This window comes from Bufo gargarizans, chromosome 8 (assembly GCF_014858855.1).
Source record: "Bufo gargarizans isolate SCDJY-AF-19 chromosome 8, ASM1485885v1, whole genome shotgun sequence".
Taxonomy (NCBI): Eukaryota; Metazoa; Chordata; class Amphibia; order Anura; family Bufonidae; genus Bufo; species Bufo gargarizans.
In genome coordinates, this window is record NC_058087.1 from 117,068,482 (window position 1) to 117,087,966 (window position 19,485).

Below are 19,485 nucleotides of genomic sequence, written 5' to 3' on the forward strand. Positions count from 1 at the left end.
CTAGACTTTAGTAAGGCTTTTGATACTGTCCCACATAGAAGGCTTATCAATAAATTGCAGTCTTTAAGCTAGGACTCCCATATTGTAGAATGAATTGGGCAGTGGCTGAGGGACACACAAAAGAGGGTTGTAGTCAATGGAGTATATTCAGACCATGGTCTTATTCACAGGGGGGTTACCTCAGGGATCTGTTCTGGGACCCATATTGTTTATTATCTTTATCAGCGAAATTGCAGAAGGCCTTGATGTTAAGGTGTGTCTTTTTGCTGATGACACAAAGATTTGTAACAGGGTTGATGTTCCTGGACAGATACACCAAATGGAAAAGGATTTCGGAAATCTGGCAACTAAAATTTAAAGTTTGATAAGTGCAAGATAGTGCACCTAGGGTTGGGCGATATACCGAAATCACGATATACTGCGGTATTAAAAAACGGCGATATGGCGATATCGCCGTTTCCTAAATATCGCGGTATTTCGTGACGTCATAGAAGCGGTCATGTTCGCTGACCGCTTCTAAATCAGCGGCCGCCCGCCCCAGCGTGAAGTACCGTACGGCACATTTACAGAGTACTTGCGGCGCTCTTATCCATTCGGCCGGCGTGAGGGAGGGAAGGAATACTGTGACTCGCATTCCCGGCACCCGACCTCTGAGAGGACTCTGTGATCCGCGCAATGAATCCCAGCGCGGTGATCACAGCGTCCTCACAGAGGTCGGGTGCCGGGAATGTTCTTAAGTCCTTGCATTGGTGGCAGCAGTGGGCAGTTCCGATCGGAGCCCCAGCAGTGTAATGCTGGGGCTCCGATCGGTTACCATGGCAGCCAGGAAGCTACTGAAGCCCTGGCTGCTATGGTATGTTAGTGAGCGGCATTATACTCACGTGTGCCGTGGCCGCCGGGCGCTCCTTCTTCTGTCTGTGCGGCGCATTGCTAATGCTATAAGCATTAGCAATGCGCCGCACAGACAGAAGAAGGAGCGCCCGGCGGCCACGGCGCACGTGAGTATAATGCTGCTTACTAACATACCATAGCAGCCAGGGCTTCAGTAGCTTCCTGGCTGCCATGGTAACCGATCGGAGCCCCAGCATTACACTGCTGGGACTCCGATCAGAACTACCCACTGCCACCAATGATGGGGGGACGACCCTGTGGCCTCCAAAGATTAATATTGGGGAGGGAGGAGGGGGGCCCACTGCCACCAATGATGGGGGGATGACCCTGTGGCCTCCAATGATTAATACTGGGGAGGGAGGGGGGCCCACTGCCACCAATGATGGGAGGGGGACCCTGTGGCCACTGCCACCAATGATTAATACAATTAACGTCTCCTTGTGGCTGCCCCCATACAGTGTAACGTCTCCTTGTGGCTGCCCCCATACAGTGTAACGCCTCCTTGTGGCTGCCCCCATACAGTGTAACGCCTCCTTGTGGCTGCCCCCATACAGTGTAACGCCTCCTTGTGGCTGCCCCCATACAGTGTAACGTCTCCTTGTGGCTGCCCCCATACAGTATAACGTCTCCTTGTGGCTGCCTGGCTGCCCCCATACAGTGTAACGTCTCCCTGTGGCTGCCTGTCTGCCCCCATACAGTGTAACGTCTCCCTGTGCCTGCCTGGCTGCCCCCATACAGTGTAACGTCTCCTTGTGGCTGCCTGGCTGCCCCCATACAGTGTAACGTCTCCTTGTGGCCCCAAGTGTTTTTTTCTTCTAAATGGGCATTTATCGCGATATATATCGTTATCGCGATAAATTTCTTAATATCGTTATCGTGGGTATATTTTTGATATCGTCCAACCGTAAGTGCACCTGGGGCGTAAAAACACAAGAGCAGAATATAAAATCAGTGATACAGTCCTAACCTCAGTATCTGAGGAAAGCGATTTAGGGGTCATTAATTCAGAAGACTTAAAGGTAGGCAGACAATGTCATAGAGCAGCAGAAAATGCTAGCAGAATGCTTGGGTGTACAGGGAGAGGCATTACCAGTAGAAAGAGGGAGGTGCTCATGCCGCTCTACAGAGCACTAGTGAGACCTCATTTGGAGTATTGTGCACAGTACTGGAGACCATATCCCCAGAAGGATATTGATACTTTGGAAAGAGTTCATAGAAGAGCTACTAAACTGGTACATGGATTGCAGGATAAAACTTACCAGGAAAGGTTAGGGCTCTTTCACACCTGCGTTCTTGTCTTCCGGCATAGAGTTCCGTCGTCGGGGCTCTATGCCGGAAGAATCCTGATCAGTTTTATCCTAATGCATTCTGAATGGAGTGAAATCTGTTCAGGATGCATCAGGATGTCTTCAGTTCCGGAACGGAACGTTTTTTGGCCGGAGAAAATACCGCAGCATGCTGCGCTTTTTGCTCCGGCCAAAAATCCTGAAGACTTGCCGCAAGGCCGGATCCGGAATTAATGCCCATTGAAAGGCATTGATCCGGATCCGGCCTTAAGCTAAACGGCGTTTCGGCGCATTGCTGGATCTGACGTTTAGCTTTTTTAGAGTGGTTACCGAGGCTGCCGGGACGCTAAAGTCCTGGCAGCCATGGTAAAGTGTAGCGGGTAGCAGTATACTTACCGTCCGTGCGGCTCCCGGGGCGCTCCAGAGTGACGTCAGGGCGCTCCACGCGCATGGATGACGTGATCGCATGGCACGTCATCCATGCGCATGGGACGCCCCGGTAGCCGAGCGGACTGTAAGTATACTGCTCCCCCGCTCCCCACTCCTACTATGGCAACCAGGACTTTAATAGCGTCCTGGCTGCCATAGTAACACTGAAAGCATTTGAGGACGGATCCGTCTTCAAATGCTTTCAGTACACTTGCGTTTTTCCGGATCCGGCGTGTAATTCCGGCAAGTGGAGTACACGCCGAATCTGGACAACGCAAGTGTTAAAGAGGCCTTAAAGGACCATAACTTGTATAGCTAGCTTGGAAGACGAGACAGGGGGGATATGTTAGAAACTTTTAAATACATAAAGGGAATCAACAAGGTAAAAGAGGAGAGAATATTTAAAAGAAGAAAAACTGCTACAAGAGGACATAGTTTTAAATTAGAGGGGCAAAGGTTTAAAAGTAATATCAGGAAGTATTACTTTACTGCGAGAGTAGTGGATGCATGGAATAGCCTTCCTGCAGAAGTGGTAGCTGAAAATACAGTGAGGGAGTTTAAGCATGCATGGGATAGGCATAAGGCCATCCTTCATATAAGATAGGGCCAGGGGCTATTCATAGTATTCAGTATATAAGGCAGACTAATTGGGCCAAATGGTTCTTATCTGCCGACACATTCTATGTTTCTATGATACATGCAAAACAGATGGAATCTGGACAGGAAAAACTGAATGCAACCTCTCTCAAGTGCAACTCCTTAAGTGCACAGACTGAATTATACCAGAATTGGACCAGAAGGGGACAACAGGTAATTAGCCATAATCAATGCAAACAATGTTAAAATTTTTCCTCTTACTCCTCCTACTTTTCCACAACCTCCTGAAATACCCCCACATCCATTCACCCAGCAAGGAACTATTCATCTCTTCTTCCATCTTAGCTTCTCATCTGACAGCTTGCACAAACCTGTTTGCAAACATAAAACACTTCCTTCCAAAACACACACAGACACCTCATGCCCTCTCTTATACTCACCTATTAACACTTTCTCTGCCTCTCCTTACGGCTGGTGATATCTCTCCAAATCCAGGACCCCCTCAGCAAATCCCCACCATCACCTCCATGTCCCACTACAAATCTCTTTCTACAAATTCCTGCAACCCCTTAAACCTAATTACCATTCCTCTTACCCCTGCCCCTTTGGCTCCTCTTGCAGGAGCATTATGGAACGCGCGCTCTGTCCGTAACAAACTGTCGTACATTCACAAACTGTTTATCTCTCAAAACCTTTCCTTTCTGGGTCTCACAGAAACATGGCTGACACCCTCAGACACCTCCTCCCCTGCTGCACTCTCTTATAGTGGATTTCAATTCACTCACACCCCCCGCCCCGGCTGCAAACATGGTGGAGGAGTTAGTATTCTCCTATCAGACACCTGCTCCTACAGCCCAACTCCACTGCCACCCTCCATTACGCTCACCTCATTTGAAGTACACTCTGTTCGCATCTACTCTCCCTCCAACCTTCAAGTAGCTGTCATTTACCGCCCTCCAGGCCCAGCCACCATCTTTCTTGACCACTTCAACACCTGGCTACTACACTTTCTTTCTGCCGACATCCCCACTATCATCATGGGTGACTTCAACATCCCTATTGACAACTGCCACTCGGCCGCCTCTAAACTCCTGTGGCTCTCTTCCTCCTTCGGCCTATCACAGTGGTCCTCAGCTCCCACCCACAGAGATGGTTACACTCTGGATCTGATCTTTACCCGCTTTTGCTCCCCATCCAACCTTTCTAACTCACTTCTCCCCCTATCCGACCACAACCTACTCACCTTCTCTTCACTGGTCTCTTCTGTAGCCCCCCCGGTCCACACACCAGCACACCCCCGCAGGAACCTTAAACATCTAGACTTTCGCTTGCTTTCTGACTCTCTTCTCCCACTCTCTACCATCTGTTGCCTCCAAGACCCAGAAGCTGCTACCACCCTATACAACACCACAATAAGTACAGCTCTGGACACTGTTGCCCCCCTCACACAAAAAAATCCGGAAAATCAACAGACAACCCTGGCACACCAACCTGACCAAGAAACTCAGACAAGCTTCCAGGGCTGCTGAGCGACGATGGAAAAAATCCCCTTCTATAGATCATCTCACTGCATACAAGCAATCCCTTCTCATATTCAAATCCTCACTCGCTGATGCAAAACAGGCCCACTTCTCATCTCTCATATCTTCCCTGTCACACAGCCCTAAACAACTTTTTAGCACTTTTAACTCCCTTCTCCGCCCCCCAGCGCCCCCACCCTCTCCTCTCTTCTCAGCTGAGGACTTTGCCAAATATTTCAAACAAAAGATAGTCCACATCAGAGAAAGCTTTACTACACTGTCCCCACAGACCCTCTACACAACTGCTTGGTCCTCTCCCACTAAAACCTGCTTCTCCACCATTACAGAAGAAAAACTCTCCACTCTACTCTCCAGATCACATCTCACCACCTTTGCACTTGACCCGATCCTATCCCACCTCATCCCTAACCTCACCCCAGTGTTTATCCCAGTCCTAACTCATCTCTTCAATCTATCACTAAACTCTGGTGTCTTCCCCTCTGCTTTTAAACATGCTACCATTACACCCATCCTCAAAAAGCCTTCACTTGACCCATCTTCCTTGTCCAGTTATCGCCCCATATCACTTCTTCCGTATGCCTCAAAGCTACTTGAACAACATGTCCATTCTGAACTGTCCTCCCACCTCTCCTCTTGCTCCCTCTTTGACCGCCTACAATCTGGCTTCCGAACCCACCACTCGACCGAGACTGCCCTTACCAAAGTCACCAATGACCTACTGACAGCCAAAACCAAGAAACAATACTCTGTTCTCCTTCTCCTTGACCTGTCCTCTGCCTTCGACACTGTTGACCACACCCTTCTGTTGCAAACTCTCTCATCTCTTGGCATCACTGACCTGGCTCTCTCCTGGATCACATCATACCTCGCAGACCGGACGTTTAGCGTCTCCCACTCCTGCACCACCTCCTCGTCTCATGCCCTCTCTGTTGGTGTCCCGCAAGGCTCTGTCCTAGGACCCCTGCTCTTCTCAATCTACACTTTTGGCCTGGGACAGCTCATAGAGTCCCATGGATTTCAGTATCACTCCTATGCTGATGACACACAAATCTACCTTTCTGGTCCAGACATCACCACCTTACTATCAAGAATCCCACAATGTCTATCTTCTATATCATCCTTCTTCGCCTCTCGCTTTCTTAAACTTAACATGGATAAGACAGAATTCATAATCTTTCCCCCATCTTGTTCAACCCCCCCAACAGACCTATCTATCACGAACAATGGCTGCACATTATCTCCAGTCAAAAAAGCCCGCTGCCTTGGAGTGACCTTAGATTCTGCCCTTTCCTTTTGACCGCACATCCAAGCCCTTTCCACCACCTGCCGCCTCCAACTCAAAAACATCTCCCGCATCCGTGCTTTCCTTAACTTTGAATCTGCGAAAATGCTCGTACATGCCCTCATTATCTCCCGCCTAGACTACTGCAACATTCTCCTCTGTGGCCTTCCATCTAGCACCCTCGCACCCCTCCAATCTATCCTCAACTCCGCTGCCCGACTAATACACCTCTCACCTTATTACTCCTCTGCCTCTCCCCTCTGCCAATCCCTTCACTGGCTCCCCATTGCCCAACAAATCCACTTCAAAGTACTGACAAACACATACAAGGCCGTCCATAACCTGTCCCCTCCCTACATCTCTGAGCTACTTTCCCGATACATCCCCACACGCACTCTCCGATCCTCACAAGACCTCCTTCTCTCCTCTCCTCTTATCGCCTCTTCCCACAATCGACTCCAAGATTTCTCCCGTGCATCCCCCATACTCTGGAACTCGCTACCCCAACATATCAGACTCTCACCTACAGTGCAATCCTTCAAAAGAAACCTGAAAACCCACCTCTTCAGACAAGCCTACAACCAATGACCCTGCTGCCTCTATACCGCCATGACCAACTCAACCCGCACCTACTGTGTCCTTCTCCCATACCATGTAGATTGTAAACCAGTTTGTAACTCATCTTGTTTATGATTAGTACAATTGTCTGTGTTATGTATGTGCACCGCTTATCATATGTACAGCGCTATGGAATGAATGGCGCTTAAATAATAAAAATAATAATAATGCATTTGCAGACAAAACTGATTGAACTTGAAGGATAAACCATCAGTTTTTTACTGAACAGACACTGACACATTCTGTATTGCTCATGTGAAAGAGGGCTTTGAGAACAGATCAAAGTGCAATTGAGGGTCCATTCACCCGTCCGTAGTGTATTGTGGATCCGCAATACAGCCGGCCGGCACCCCCATAGAACTGCCTATTCTTGCCCGCAATTTTTTTCCGGAGCCGCAGACCGGAAGATCGGGGGCGCGCTCTGGAAATTCAGATGTGGACAGCACACCGTGTGCTGTCCGCATCCATTCCTGCCCCATAGAGAATGAATGGGTCCGCAGCCGTTCCGCAATTTTCAGAACAGATGCGGACCCATTCTGGGGAAATGTGAATGGACCCTAAAGGTGTGAGCAATGACCAGGTCTGTGCAGAGTTATGTAATATTTTGGCAGTATATATAATGACAAAATTGCACAATAAAACACACAAGCTATATTACAGAATACAACAGAAAATATTAATGTTTCTTACCTCAGATCTTTCAAATATTTGCAGTGAGTCAACATCTCACACAGAGAGGACATGAACACAACTTTTCCCATCATACCAAAATTTGCCAGTGACAGTGTATGCAACTGTTGACAGCTCCTGCCAATGCTTACAAGGCAAGATCCTGTAAGTATTCCTGGGAGTTGGGCTAGGGTAACACTTCGCAAAGAATGCAGTTGACTGATTGCGGTGACATCTGCATCGCTCACATTGTGAGAACGCTTACATGGTGGGTAAGTATTTCGTATTGCTGGATCATTTCGAGGCATAACTGAATAGAAATTAGAGCCAATCAGTTCAAGGTACTCCAAAGCTGGTATTTCCTTAAGAAGTTTCCAGAATGCAGACTGTAATTTAAGCTCATCTTGCTCTTCAGGTTCCTTTGGAAAGGTTTGTGCCCCAATACGCACCTTTTTGCCAAATTTAATAGAAGAAGTGCTGGGTGAAGATTGTCCAGTAGATTGATTTTTGCTAGTTCTATTGCCATCTGCTATAGCACACAATGGCAAAGATAATGAACGCAATTTCTTCAGCTGTGAAAGAATGTCACAAAGATGTATTCCAGATGTATCTGAACTGTGATGGTGTGCTGATGATAAGTTCAAATGTACAAGGTTTGGACATGCAGATATTAGTCTATCTAAAACTGAATAGTCTATATCATCCTCTGGCTTTTTAAAAGGTATGTTTGAAGTAAGGCATAATGGGCAACCCCTCAAATTCAAACTGACAAGGCTCTTGCAGTCTCTTCCACTATTCAGGAGTATTTGAGTAAGCTGTTCACCAGAAATCATACAGCGGCTAAAACTCAAATATGAAGGACAACTAAACTTCATGTGTTGGAGTAAAGATCCATTAAGCCATGATTTTGGTAACTGGAAGGCCTCTAATGTTACATTTTTTGCCATGGATTCAAAGAGATTTTTGGCAGCTCTGCTTTCTGTTAAGTTACCAGGAACAGATATTAGAAAAGATCTAAGATTGTCTGGAGTACGGTCACTAAGAACTGCCAAGTACAATCTAACAACCTCTTCATTTATGTATCCAGGTGCAAGACGAGCATAAAATAGCCTCAGGTTTTGATAATGGGGAACATTACTTTCTCCTACCAAAAGTTGTCCAGACATTACCATTCCTTCATGAGTTCTATCCAAGACTTCAAAGTAAAGAAGCAACTTTTCAAGACTAGTGCAACAGGGAACAACGCCATATGATGGAATAAACAGTGTCTGTTTCAATTCTCTTAAGCGCCCGAGAGTAGTTCTGCACTCACTACTTAGCTGCCCCGAGTCAAAACCTGAATTGATGTCAACTGATAATGAACGCAAAAAATTAAGATTTGAAAGAATCTTAGACAACCGCATAGAGGTTACACAACAGCCAGCCATATCCAATTTAATAAGTTTCCTACAACTCGACACAATATCCACTGTAGAGAACTTCAACCAGTAACAGTAACTTATGTCAAGCTCACAGATGTCTCGGGATATCACTTTAAGCATTTGCTTCACTTGTTCATCTCTGGCCTGGAAAAAAAATAATACATAAATAAATAGAAAAAATAAAAACTATTTCAAGATAAACATGCTTCAAATGTATGCTGTAATAAAGGGCTACAATACACATGGTGACATGGTTTTCCAATTGCAATCCCTGATCCATGCAGTGATGGAAAACAATGGCTTATGGTGGACCCCATAGAGTCACAGTGGGGCTCACTGGGTTCTGTCATTTTGACACTAACAAGAGCTCTGCGTAAAGAGCAAAATAATAGGACTGGTGAGGGAAGCTCAGACTCTAATACAGTTGCTGTAAATGGTGAGCTTTCTCTTTTTGAAAAACATTAGGTGCTGTTGACACTACTTTTAAAGTGGTTCTTCATTTATCCTATATTAATGACCATCCTTGTATGAGCACTATGTTCCCCTCACCTTTTACCTGCTCGTAGACATTGCAGCGGTAAGCAGTACAATTACAGCTCTTCTGTCCTATTCACATCAATGGGACAGCTCCTGCCTATTTACTTGAATAGAACAGAACTGTCCCTTTGAAGTGAATAAGACAGAGGAGCTCTTATTACAACACTCCATACAGCTGATCGGTAGGGGTGCTGGCAGTTGGGCCCCACCAATCTGATATTGATGAACTATACTGCATAGTGTTGAACAAAGCATTTGAAGTGGAATTCAGTCCAAAGTTCAGGAAAACTTTGATTTGCAGCAAATCCGAATTTCCTTGCACTTAACTAAGAGTAACTAATCAGGTTTTCCTAAAATGGCAGTTGCATGTATTACAAAGCAAAACTAAATATAGTGGAGACAAGATCACCCATAATGCTATGTAGTCAGCCAATCCACAGGGATGTCACAGCCCTATAAAACCCTCATCTTGAGCAGTCTCCGCCATTGTCCTGTGAGCTAAGCATAGGGAGAGATTTGAGAGTGATGGGAGACTTATGCTGCAATAGTTTTACTTTTTTTTATTCTTTTTATTTATTCCTACATTTACTTATTCCTACATTAGCCGTAAACGGATATGTAATCCAATACCAGTATTTATTCCACTGCCAGTGTGCCAACCAATACCATCCAGTCTGCACCCCTTAAGAGGTCTTAATGATGACCATCCTCATCTTTTGATCTTTTGCTGGCTTTACTTCTTCGAAATCATCATGCAAAGTCTCCATGTCCTAGAAAGGTCTGCAAGATGCAGAGAGAGGAGAAGCTGCATGTTCCTGAATACTGTACATATTCTCATTAATACTAAATGACGTGGAAAATCAGATGGCAGAATAATGGCTCTCACCTGTTAGGCAGGAGAAGGCTAGGGTTGGAGAAGTGAGTATGCCAGAGCTGATTCAGTATTTACTGTCAAATAACTCACAGGAGATTGCAGGCAAGAACAGCAATAATTTGCATAATGTGCACCTAACCAGCCAAACCCCATACCAGCAACAGCTCCTATTTAAAGGTGCATTAAAGTTGAGCGGTTCTTTACCGCAGCATGGCTGCATCCTGCCCACGACTGCTCCGTGTGGCCCTGAGGCATAGTGGCCTACATATACCTGATTTATAGCAATTCGTGACAAATTAATTCAGAACAAATCAAATTTCTTGACTAATTTTGGCGCAGTAACAGAATAACATTTTTCAAAACTTCACTCATCTCTAATTCTACGGATAGCTCATCTACATAGGATAAGCATATAACCCCTTAAATACCCTTATAAAAATTGCTTCTCATCTTTTTACTAACATGTCATTCAATTTTGCTTACACTCTAGCCCCTTCATGCCCAGGCCAATTTTAATGGCACCATTTGATTTTCGATATCTAGTATTAAAAAACGGGAAAATGTCTTTTGAAATACAAAATGCAATTCATTTTTTGTTTTTACAGCATTCCTTATGTGCTATAAATAACATGAACGTGTTCTGTAGGTCAATATGATTACAAAGATAAATTGGTGTAAAGTAGAACTGGCTTAGATGCCCATAGCAACCAATCCTACCTTTCATCCAAAAGGAGTTGTCAAAAATAATAAAAAGGGGAATCTGATTGGTTGCTATGGGCAACTAAGCCAGTTCTACTTTACACCAGGATGATAAATGACCCTAATAGTTTTTATTATGGCACTAGTTTGGTACTTAAGGATGGCAATTTGTTTTTTGATATCCAAATTGCAAAAGCCTTAATTTTATTATTCCATCAACATAGCTGTAAAAGAGTTTGTTTTATGTTAAATGAGTTGTATTTTTTTATGGCACCATTTTGGGGTACATCTAAATTGCTAATGTATTAGATACTTTTTAAAAATATTCTGAGGTAAGGGTCCATTCACACGACTGTAGTTTTCTGTCCGCATCCATTCTGCAATTTTGCGGATCAGATGAAGACCCATTCATTTAAATGTGGCTGCAAAAATTGCAGACAGCACACTATGTGCGGTGTGCATCCGCACTACCGTTCCGTGGCCCGCAAAAAAAAGATAGAACATGTCCTGTTTTTGCGGACAAGAACATTGTTATAAAGAAGAATGTTCTGATCTGCAAAATGCACATGGCCAGTAGCCACATTTGTATGGGGTTATTTATCAAGGCCATGTGTATGAGCCTAAAAGGTGTGAAAACCCCCTATAATTTCACTATTGTTTGCAAGATTTCATCTTTCTTCACTGCATTGTGAAAAGGACATACTGGGGGACATTTATTATTGGAAGTATGTCTGGCTGCAATTTATAGTGTTGAGTGCGAAAATTCGTATTGCGAAGTTTCATCGCGAATATTGTCACTTTGAGAATTTGCTAATATTTAGAAGATAGCGCTATATATTCGTAATCGTGAATATTCAATTTTTTTTTCACCAGCACACATGATCCCTCCCTGCTTCTAGCTTGTGGGCCAATGAGAAGGATGCAATATCTTTGTCATAGCTTAGCAACATCCCTAGCAATCAATAGGAAAGTTGCCTAACCCTTACTATATAAGAACCTCCCCAGCAGCCATTTCCTGCTGTTTTTTTGAAGTTGTGATAGAGAGAGGCGTGTTGTGCTTTGACGTTTCATCATACATTACATTAGATAGCTCATATACTGTATATTATACTAGCAGAAGGACCCCGCTTCACACGGGTATATTTTATCTATTTTATTAAATGTTTCTGTGTGTTGTAAAAAGAGAGATAGTTTCCCCCATAGCATTGACCTCCACAGTGGCCGCACCTTTAACATTGATATAAAGTATTAAATGGTTGTGCACACCTCATTTGGAGGGGTTCATCTAACGTGTTTATATAAAACAAATTCCTGGTGTAAAATAACAATAGTTTTATTTTAAATATGTAGAATCGGATGTGTGACAGTGTCCAATGTGCAGGGAATTTCAGAGATATTCAACGGTACAGACCAAGGTCAGGTGGACCATGAAGTACTAGGGTCTCCGTAATGAGAATCGTGGATAGTCCTCAAGTGGCTATATAGCTCTCTAACAATTCAGGAAAAGTAAAAAAGATATATCATCAGATAGATACAGACATTAACCAGAATTCATCAATATAGTGATCAATAATTCATCCACAATGGAACCAAAGAGAACAATAATGAAAAATCAGTGAAAATGGGACCACAAAGAAAAAACACAAATGTGGATGTGTAATAGAAAGTAAATACATAAAAGTGAGTCCACCTTTTTGGGAAATATTATAAAATCAATTGAAGAGAGACCTAGTGTTTAGGTATGAAGTACTTTCACCTATATGGACAATAAAAAGAAAATAAAGTTGCACCTATGTAGAAAAAGTTTCTCCAATGGTTACCACATCCACAATGGAGCTGCAGGGGTTAAAATGTAGTGAATTGTTTATCCACTGTGGAAAGACCGCATTGCCTATTGTCATAAATTCATTTATATAATTCCAATTATATGACAATGTGTCACTTCAATATTGCAAATGAGGTAACATATATTTGAATACTTGTAGATTCACTATTGATTGCTACAGCTTTCAAGGTTCCTGCGATTTCATAAGTAGTGGGGCTGGATGGTAATGCCCTTATTCACAGTTCGATGTCCCAGTTGGGAAACAGCCTGGCAGTATCGTGATGGACGGAAGGTCAAATAATGCATTCCGTGTCTGCCGCAGATATTAGTCTTGGAATCCTGGTGTTTAGAGCAATATGCTGGTAATGTTCGTGCCTATGGCCACGGCGTCCCACGTGCCTACAGCGCTAGCAGTGCTCAAGTCTTCCGGCGTCTCCTTCTAATCTGAAGTTGCAGGGTCCAAGTGCTAGTACAATTGGGATTAGTTGCGGTTAGTAACAGATACCGCTTGAATAGTAGAGGTTAGAGCGTTCTAACGGAACCTCAATAATGATGAATGGCGTCTGGTTGGGGTTACTCACCATACGGGTTTCAGTGATCTCAGTCTCCTTCCTCAGTGGCTAGAAGACCCCCAAGTATAGCGGAACTTTTATAGTCTTATTAGATTAGTATCCTCAGTTGGATGGAAAAACTGGTGTGGAATCAATGTTCTATCAATCTTCCATTGACATTGGTATAGTCGTCTCTGTAGTGGATGTAATATAGCAAAATACTTAGAATTTTTCATGTAATTTTTTCAAATAGTAATATGAACACATATATACATGTTGAAAAATGAATTAGTAAGAAAGTTTTCAACTAGTGTTGTTGATATGCACAGTGTGACCAGAACTATTGCGTTTTTAATGCGGTTTGTTCTTTTTTGCAAAAGTAAATATATATAATGGTATAACTAATGTTCAGTTATCAAAAAAATTAATATAAAATGAATAAAAATAGAAATAAATAGAAACTGACGTCTACTGTGGAAGAGTCTGTATTTGATAGGGATATAGATGTGGTCGTTAAATGTCGAGGAGAGATGGCAGTGCTGGAAAATCAGCCTGACTGCTATTTTCATCAGCAAAGCGCGTACCACATCAATGGTCGATTCAGAAAAAGCCGGAAATTTCAAGGTCAGCATTAAGTACATTGGGGAGGAGGGTACACAGCTCATAAATAAATTCTTTTGGATTCCAATCTGGACATCCTAAGAATATGGTTGCCTCCTCTCCAATATATGGGAACTTTTTCAAGTGCAGTAAAAATGAACCGTTTTATAATGTTTGGATAAAGAGTAGTTATCGTATCCCTTTTTTATATTATTTATATGTTCAGCTTGAGGGGCATTTTGCAGGGACATTGGAACATATATATCACACTACTTGTGTCACATGTTATAAAATCTCTATTCTTGTGTACAGGTCTATTGGTAGAGGGTGTAATAGAGTGGGAAGTCTTTGGAAATTTGGTCAGACGACACCCTATACGTCTCCCGCACCGAAAAAAGCCTGAAAGGCCCATCCATCCAGTTGGAGTGGGTGTCCTCATATTTGTAGTGCTTTTCATTTTAACTGTCGGGGCTACCAATAGATTTAAATTAGGGGCTTTGGTGAATGTGATATTTGGTGTGTCGGGCATTAATGGTCCTATCACTAGTACCAGCGTTTTTGAATGATGAATTTTATCTTTTTATATTGAGGATTGAAAGGTAAAATCAATCTGATGATACTGTCGTCAGTATTGGTTTGTAGTTCATTATTTTTATCTTCAAAAAAAGCCCGACAATCTAACTGGTGAACTTTTATTTTTCTAATAATAATGGCAGGTATTTTTTCTTTTGAAACTGATCTTTCATTTTTTGTGCTTCTATTTCAAAGGTCTCAACGTGGGTACAGTTTCTTCTGATGCGCCTAAATTGACCCTTTGGGATGTTTAACCACCATTGTGGTAAGTGACAGCTGTCAAAAAGTATATAATCGTTTCTGGAGACTTCTTTCTGATAGTTTTTACAGAAAAGATTATTGTTGCCCACTGAAATTTCTATATCTAAAAACGTCACTGATGTTTGGCTGGTAGTAGCTGAAAATTGTAAATTATATTAATTATTGTTAATTTCTTTCAAAAATGTATTAAGGGTAATTGTGTCTTTTCTCCATATAAAAATCACATCATCGATGTATCTACGCCAGAGTACCAGGTCCGTCCCCAGCCTTGGTTCGATAACTTTATCCTCCCACTGGGCCATAAATAAATTGGCATAACTGGGGGCGAACCTTATACCCATGGTGGTCCCGCGTGTTTGCAGAAATAAATTTGACTCATAATAGAAGTAATTATTATTAAGTATAAAGGATGCACACTCTATTAAATAGTCAATTTGTTGTATAGGTAAATTACCTTTTTGTAGTTCCCATAGATTGGATACCGGATTGGTGTTCTATCGCAGTATATAATAATTCCATGTCTAGCATTACGATAATCCAATTGGGGTCATAACTGATGTTTTCTAAAATCTGAATTACTTGAGTAGTGTCTTTAATGTATGATGGAATTTTCTTGACTGTGGGTTGAAGAATTTTATCAATGCATTTTACCAGCACTGCTGCTATCAAATACAGACTCTTCCACAGTGGACGTCAATTTTTTTATTTATTTCTATTTTTATTCAATTTTTATTCATTTTTTTTATCAATTATTAGATAACTGAAAATTATTTATACCATTATATATATTTACTTTTGCAAAAAATAACAAACCTCATTAAAAACGCACTAGTTCTGGTTACACTGTGCATATCAACAACACCAGTTGAAAACTTCCTTAGCAATTCATTTTTAAGATTATAGCATGGATATATAAATACATATATTTACTTATTACTATGTATGTATATATATATATATATATATATATATATATATATATATATGAAAAATTTGTAATGGGGGTCACTCAATATAAGGCGAACACACGGTGGTTGGTATCCATATAAATTCTTTATATATTATATAGGCTTCAAACTATGCAATTAAAACAATATACATAAAACATTTCATAAAAATTGAATGGATAAAAATATACTATATGTTTAAAACACCGCACGAAAGACCTCTAGCTCTGTAATTCAATATATAGAGTCTCTCAAGAGCTATTTTCTATTGACCCTGATTCATGTCCGGGGACTATAACAATTAGCAGGTAGGTACGGGTTCAATATCAATGTTCCAGAGGTGGCAATGATGATAAGAACATTGGATTTCCCAATTGTGTTAAGAATGTACTTTACCACTCCTGCAGTAGATCCACATAAGCGTCCGATTTCAGCAGAATGTATTGCTGTAAGCTGTAAGGACCTGTTGGTAGGCTCTGTATGTGAAGTTCCCCACGCCGTTGGTAGCGATGCAGCTTGGTGTTGCCGCTCTGACCTTCCAGGACCTAGGTGGCGTCCCACGTGGTTTACTGGGCGGTCACGTGATCTGTATTTCCAGGCGGGCTTTTCAAACTTCTTTAACGCGAATTCATGTAGATATGCGTTTGTAGAGTCTTTTCTTTAGTTGTCCCTCACTGTCATTCACCAGACGCGTTTCGGGGTAAAAGGGACCCCTTCCTCAGTGGTTTGACAGTGGAGGTGTAATGTCCAGTTTTTTATAGTGTCCATAATTGACAAATGTGGGTTGGAACATGGGCTGGACCATTGGTCGAATCAGTGAGGGACATCTTTAAATCCAGGACTGGATCTTTTCTTAAAGCAGGTTTGCATTCATAATATTCCAATATAGAGTCAGGTCTACATTCATTGTGTTCTAGTACAAAATCCTTAATATTGGTAAAATTTATCAATCAATTGTACATTTAATGCGGTATAACATTTTTAATACATACATAAGACTTAATTGATGTAAAAAAGATAAAATCCGGAAAAAACGCATGTGCGGTTTTCATGCGGTTTCGATGCGTTTTTTGCGGAATAAGATAAAAATGGATCCCGGTTAAACAATGGATGCATTAGTAAATGTAAAAAATGACAATTAAATAAAATAATGACATCTTGATGAATAAAATGTTGTACATGTGTATACTTTCAGGTACTAAAAGACTGTCATGAATATCATAAATATCAAACACTACATCTTGATACTAGAAGGTTTGAATATGTAGATGTGTAGATGGATGTAAGGGAGGGCGCCTGAGCTGGCGGGAGAGAGAGATCTGGGTGTTGATAAACAACCTGACACAGATGTCACTGTCCCACCAGATCATGCGTCCCACTTATAGGAAGGCAAATAATTCCAAATCTGCATTCAAACCTTTGGGTAATAGGGTATTGAACTCAAAAATCCTCTTAGACTCCATCCTGGACATCTGGAGGATGTGGTTCCCTCCTCTCCATGCATATCTAACTTTTTCTAGTGCCATGTATTTTAAACTGGATGGGTCACTGTCATGACAATCTTTATAATGTTTCGATAATGAGTGCAATTTGTACCCCTTCTTAATGTTCGCAATGTGTTCTGACACCCTCTTTTTCAATGTGCGTTTTGTCCTGCCAATATATTGTTTGTGGCACGGGCATTCTATTAAATATATAACGCTATTTGAATCACATGTCAGTCCTTCCTTAATATCCATAGAGAATGTGTTTTGCGTTGACTGAGCTTTTGTAGTTTTTTTAGGGAAATTTGTGATTTTACAGTTGGAGCATCGTCCACATCTATGAAAACCACTGAATGACAACCAATTTTCTCCTATATTGCAATTTTTCTTTTTTACTGATGGGGCAACTTTGAGACCCAAATTGGGAACCCTGGTGTATGTTATTTGCGGTGTAGCATTTAATAGGGGGCCAACTATCTTATCTCCAAGCAGATGGTGCCAATGTTTTTTTATGACTCTCTCCATGCCTTTGTATTGTGCATTGAAGGGTAAGATAATTCTCAATATGTCATCTGTTATTCCCATCTGTCTGGGGACAAAAAAGTCTTCCCTTTTCATTGTTCTAACTTCCTCCAAAGATCCCTCCAATAAATGGATAGGGTATTGTTTCTCCATAAATTGTTGTTTAAGATTCTCTGCCTCCATTTCAAATTGTAGTTCCTGAGTGCAGTTACGCTTTATCCTTCTAAATTGGCTTTTTGGTACATTCGTCAGCCATCTTGGTAGATGGCAGCTTGTGTACAATATGTAACTATTTTTAGTAACTGACTTTTGATATGTGTTACATATAAGTTTATTATCTTGTACTGTAATATTTAAGTCCAGGAATTGTATATTTATCGTACTTATGTTGGAAGTGAACTTAAGATTCCAATCATTTTCATTTATTTCTTCCAGGAATGACGATAGTGTTGTAGTTGTATCTTGCCATATGAATATTATGTTGTCTATGTACCTCCGCCATAGTACCAGACCCGCCCCCAGTTTAGGTCCAATGGTGATGTCCTCCCACTGGGCCATAAATAGGTTTGCATAACTAGGGGCGAATCCGGTACCCATGGCGGTTCCTTTTCTTTGTACATAGAATTCTTCCTTGAAAGAAAAATAATTGTGTGTCAATATATACTCAATGCCCTCTATCGTATATAAGATCTGGTCTTCCTTCATAGTATTATGGGCAGTAAGTTGTTGATATAAAGCCCTCAGACCCAATTTATGATCAATTATCGTATAGAGTGAATTGACATCTAGGGTGCCCATTATCCACCCATTTTTAAAGTTCACTCCCTCTAGTATTTTGATAATGTCAGTTGTATCTTTTATATAGGATGGTATATTTTTGACCGCAGGTTGTAACAATCGGTCAATATATCCTGACAAATTTGATGAAATGGAGTTGATCCCAGATATTATGGGTCTCCCTGGAGGATTTTTTTGGGTCCTTGTGAATTTTCGGAATACAGTACAAAATAGGCAATCTCTTTTCAGTATTTGTAATGTATTTGGCCTCCTGTTCCAATAAGATCCCAGATTAAGTGCCCTTTTTGCAATATTGTACTAATAATTTGAAATATTCTTCCGTAGGGTCTCGTTTAAGTTTCATATATGTGGTTTCATCCTGTAGTTGTCTTAAACATTCCTGATTGTAATCTTCTGTATTTAAAACTACTATGGCTCCCCCCTTATCTGCTGGTCTAATGGTTATATTATTGGCAGATTGTAACTGTTTAATAGCCTCAGTCTCTCTTTTGGTTAGGTTATTTTTTATATTGTATCCCTTTAATTTCCTTAAATCACTTTCAACACATTTTTTGAAAGTTGCCATTTGGTGGCTGATCTCTTGTTTTGGATATTGTTTAGAACCTGTTTTTAATCCTGTATGTACATATTTTTTATGATTAAAATCCTCATTTAGTTCTTTTATTATAGGGTTCTTAATAAAATATTTTTTCAAGCATAGTTTTCGGATAAATTTCTCCACCCCTATATAGGTGGAAAATTTATCTAGTTTGGTGGTTGGGGCATATTTCAAGCCTTTATTTAGTAAATTTATTTGTGCCTCTGTGAGTTCGGTACTACTTAAATTGACTATACTCGATATGGATTCTGTTTCTCGTATCTGTTTCGTCTTACAATGTCTTCCTCGTCTGGTCTTTCTTCTCCCCTGTGTGTTTGTGTCTTTCTGTATGTCCTCAGTTCGTAATCCTGTGTTGGGTAGTGAGTTTGTGAAGGATAATGGTGGTTGTAGTTCCATCTGTGTGTTATCTCTTTTGTTGGTGTTTGTCGGTGACGCAAATTGTAAGGGTGTGTCTGTCTTTGGTCCCTCCCTCCTCTCCGTTT

General features: G+C 41.6%; 1 protein-coding gene across 3 annotated transcripts in view; it reads right to left on the bottom strand.

Moving 5' to 3' along the window:
- The window catches only part of FBXL18 (F-box and leucine rich repeat protein 18), a 356,649-nt gene that overhangs the window by 167,053 nt on the left and 170,111 nt on the right, over positions 1 to 19,485 (bottom strand). For all 3 annotated transcript variants that reach the window (XM_044304337.1, XM_044304335.1, XM_044304336.1), the window contains one exon: positions 7,335 to 8,878. In XM_044304337.1, the coding sequence (XP_044160272.1) occupies positions 7,335 to 8,878 (1,544 nt within the window). The remainder of the gene's footprint in view (positions 1 to 7,334; positions 8,879 to 19,485) is intronic.